Source organism: Dioscorea cayenensis, unplaced genomic scaffold, assembly GCF_009730915.1.
Source record: "Dioscorea cayenensis subsp. rotundata cultivar TDr96_F1 unplaced genomic scaffold, TDr96_F1_v2_PseudoChromosome.rev07_lg8_w22 25.fasta BLBR01001273.1, whole genome shotgun sequence".
NCBI lineage: Eukaryota > Viridiplantae > Streptophyta > Magnoliopsida > Dioscoreales > Dioscoreaceae > Dioscorea > Dioscorea cayenensis.
In genome coordinates this window covers 13,809-17,853 of record NW_024087664.1, presented here as the reverse complement: position 1 = coordinate 17,853, position 4,045 = coordinate 13,809, and the positions used below count along the sequence as shown (strand labels likewise).

The 4,045-nt window shown below is 36.9% G+C and overlaps 1 protein-coding gene across 1 annotated transcript; it reads left to right on the top strand.

The window, feature by feature from the left end:
• Window positions 1-828: 828 nt before the first annotated feature.
• Window positions 829-1,917, top strand: LOC120256041. Its single transcript, XM_039263813.1, has one exon. The coding sequence runs from the start codon at window positions 829-831 to the stop codon at window positions 1,915-1,917; it is 1,089 nt and encodes a 362-aa protein (XP_039119747.1).
• The last annotated feature ends 2,128 nt before the right edge of the window (window positions 1,918-4,045 follow it).

Here is a 4,045-nt window from a genome sequence, read left to right as displayed (position 1 = left end):
TTTTTAAATAACAAATGTAGATAAATTACATATAAATTTTTAAATTTTTTTTTTTTTTTAGTAAGGTGGAGAAACGAATTTATTAAAAAATCTTTTAACTTCCAAAAAAATAAAATAAAATGCCAACTCTTTTATTGTAAAAGTGGGGCTGTTCCTGAGTTTTGGTCATTCGAAAGGCCTCTCTGCTCCACCTCTTTCGCTATCACCCCTTCAATGAGTGATTCTCGCTATCATATCTTCAATGAGTGATTCTCTCTATCACCTCTTCAATGAGTGATTCTCGTTATGCATATGAAAGAAGCCAAGTCTGCTGAACCTTCATCCAAGAAAATGGTCCTCAGCTTGAACCAATACAGTGTGTTAATTGCGGATAGATAGAGACTTTTGCTCTCTAATCACAATCCATCATCACAATGGTCCTGGCTAACGTCCGATCTCACCATTCATCATCCCCTGATTGTGCCGTCTGGATGGACGACATCCCTTTATTAGTCTTTAGGATGCCATCAACCCTTTGTTTGAATTGTTTCTTTATTTATTTTTACTTTTTTATTTTTCTAATCTGAATCTATTCAAATTAAGTGGATGATATACCCCTTGTTGTTCTTTGGTTGTGTTTTTTTTTATCAAATGAAAAAGTAATGTATGAATTTTATATATAACAAAAAAAAAAAAAAACTGTATGTCAGCAGAAGACTTCAATACCATCTTGTGTCTCAGTAAAAAGCAACCATCTCTGACTTCTTTGGCTTGGATGGCCTCAATGAAACCCTTCTTAATTTGGTATTTGGCATCAATTTCAACTGGGATACGCTCAAGCGTTTTTCGATGGATCATTTGGGTAATCCTGTTTGGATTTGGGCTTCTCCAAATCATAAGGCCACTCTTGCTGCCTCGGTGTATGACACCATCAGTTCCAATGCTTTGTGCTCTAACCCTTGGGATGGCTGGAACCAAATCTGGAAATTGTGTTCTATCCCAAGAGTAAAATTCTTTATTTGGAAACTGATGCATGGGAAACTCTCTACTGGTGCGTTGCTTTACAGGCTTAATATTGGCCCTTTCACCTTATGCCCTTTTTGTGGGCTTGAAGAAGAAACTTCGGAGCACATTATTTGGTCTTGCTCCAAGCTTGCTTGCTCTTGGATCTCTATCCTGCAGTCGATTGGCCTCTCGGCTAATGCTCCTGACTTTCTCTCATCTGGAACTTGGCTAACCTTTCCGAATCTCTCTCGATCCAGTGGTGCCTGGGCCAGGGCCCTTATTGCTTCTCTGGCTTGGCTCGCTTGGAAAGAGAGGTGTAATCTTATTTTTAAAAACCTGCAGCCCAGATTTGATACCCTCGCGGACAGAGCCTTCTCTCTTTGTTCTGATTTCTTCTTGGCCTCCGGCAAGATCTACAGGGAGTTTTCTAAGCCTCTCTCTTCATTCTCCCCATCCCCCTCAATTTCCATCTTCTCTGATGCCTCATGGTCTTCTGTCACCAACTCTTCTGGGATGGGGTTCATTATCCTTGCCTCTAATGGTCAAATTTTACTTGCAGGATCTCAGGGTGCTTTTCATTCCTCTCCACTTGCGGCTGAATTGTCTGCTATGGCGCTGGCTTTGGAAGCTTGCTTGGAGCGTGGCTGGACACCTTCTCGGATCTGTTGTGATTGCCCCGGGATTTTAAATTTGATTGAAAACCATCATCCCTGCGTGGCTTGGAAGTTCAATACTGAAGCCCAGAAGCTTAAGCGTCTACTCAGGGCCTTCCCCGATATTTCCATGATCGCTATCCCCCGGGAAGACAACAACGTTGCTGACGAGCTTGCTTATTTTGGCAAACTAAACCCTCTTCGCTCCCTCTTCTCCAGAGATTTGTTTTGTCCTTTCTGGCTTTTGGAGCTCTGCCGCGCTAGAGATCTCTTCTTTTAGTTGCTTCCTTTTGTCTTTTTTTTTAGCCCCCAGCTCTTTCTTTCAGCACATTCCACTTTGGAAGGCTTACGTTAATTCAAGTCTCGCTTATTTTTAAAACTTGAAGGCATAATGATGCTTTGCAAATGCATAAACCTTGATAAAATATGATGTTAAGTACCATCATATTTTATAATCCTCAATAAATTTATAAGGGACAACCAAATATTAAAACTCCCTGGATGATATAATGGGTTCACCTTCATGCGCGCGGGAGACGTCCATCTCTATCTAAAGCTCTGACACACGAAGATAATCTATACTATTTTTTTCTTTTTTTCTTTTGACAAGATGACAAACTTTTTCCTGTCACTTGACAAAGAAATGGTGCTATTTAAGATAAGGAAATCTCAAAAAAAATCCATTGAAATGGTCCCATTTAAGATAAGGAAATCCAAAAAAATTTGTATTTCATCCTATATTAGTTTTAATTTGATATTATGGAAATGAGACAGTTCAACTCCTATACAGCAGCTCAAAAGTTTGACTCTCTCTATGTCAAGTGTAAATAGGATGTTTTTTCTTATGAAAATTTGACAAGCACGTGTTAGAATGTGTATAGACATGGAGCAACTCAACAAGCACATATGCTCTTATTTTACGCTGGTTTTGGGGCTCAATATAGGGTTTCAAAAGCAAAATACTACCATGAGCACCTAATCTAAATACGTGGGTCGAAGCTTATTAGTGTGTAAATAAGATCGTGTGCATTAAAACAAATGAAAAAAAAAAACTTGAAAACCACCCTATAGTAAGACAGTAGTAGTATTTTTCCCTCGTAAGTGAAAGTTGAGGGTTTGATGGCCTTCCAATGCAATAGTTGAGGGTTTAAAATTTGTCCGCATTTATAAAAGAAATTTGATATTATGTTAATTAAAATAGATAAACCATATCTTTATTGAAATAAAGAAATGAATATATTGAATAAAATAGTAACTCTAAAATACTGCAACCAATTTCAGCTAAATTTCTTAATAAATAATATATATATTGATAAATATGGACAAACCAATACCCTCATCATTGTTTTGAGTGGGAGTTGAACTCCCATATTATAAAGATAGTCTAATTAAGTAATATAGGGTTAGGTTGATAGTAACAGAGTTGAAATTAACTATATAGTATAAATATTATAACACTGAAGTTATGTATATATATATCCTCATGCATGTATAGTCTTGTAATAATTGAAGATTCCACACACTTCACCAACAATTTGCATTTTAGAGAAGAAAGGACTCAAAGATATTTGGGCAGATCTCTATCATGTAGGATAGAACCCCTTCATAATTATTTATATTTTTTCTATTGCTAATTGTCCATTTTAACAATAACCTTTTTACACTCCTAGATCATATCAACTCAATGTAATCAGAAGGCTTAGACTCAAGATATTGGAGATAGAACTCAAATGGGACCTTCACGATTAAATCCTTTTACAATTTTCGGATTGATGATAGGTTGTGTTGTCCCTTTAGCAAACCTTTGTGGAAGGGTGCTTGCCCTCTTAAAATTAAAATCTTTAATAGGATTGCGTGAGACTCCAAAATTTTGACTATGTATATCCTAGGTGTGGTTGTAACGAAATCTTGATTACTACTTATATACTTTGCCAAGAGGTAGAAGAGACAGTGGATCACCTTCTAGTAGCCTATCAATTTGCTACTAGGATCTGGTCACACTTTGCCAGCATGTTCAATATCCCAAACATTGCTGAAGGAGATTTGGTCTTTATGGGGGAAATAACTTTTAAATTTACTTGGACTTGGGAACCTTCTTATTAGGGCAATTTGCTAGTTTATTTGGCTAGAAAGAAATAATTTTGAAAATTGATTATTTGCTTATTGTCTTGGTGAATGCAGCTCTAGTTGCAAAAAAGACTAAGCTTGAGGAGATGACCGCAACAATTAAAAGAAGCCTCAACTTTGCTGAGAATTTGATGGCTACCTAGTAGACCCAATGTGGCCAGCATGTTTTTGATTCTTGAAGGGTGCCCGCATGCTATCTTAATTATGTGTTTTCTCTTTTCATCCTTCTTTCGAGTTTCATATTGTCGTTTTTCTTCTTATTTTCTATTGTGTTTTGTTCT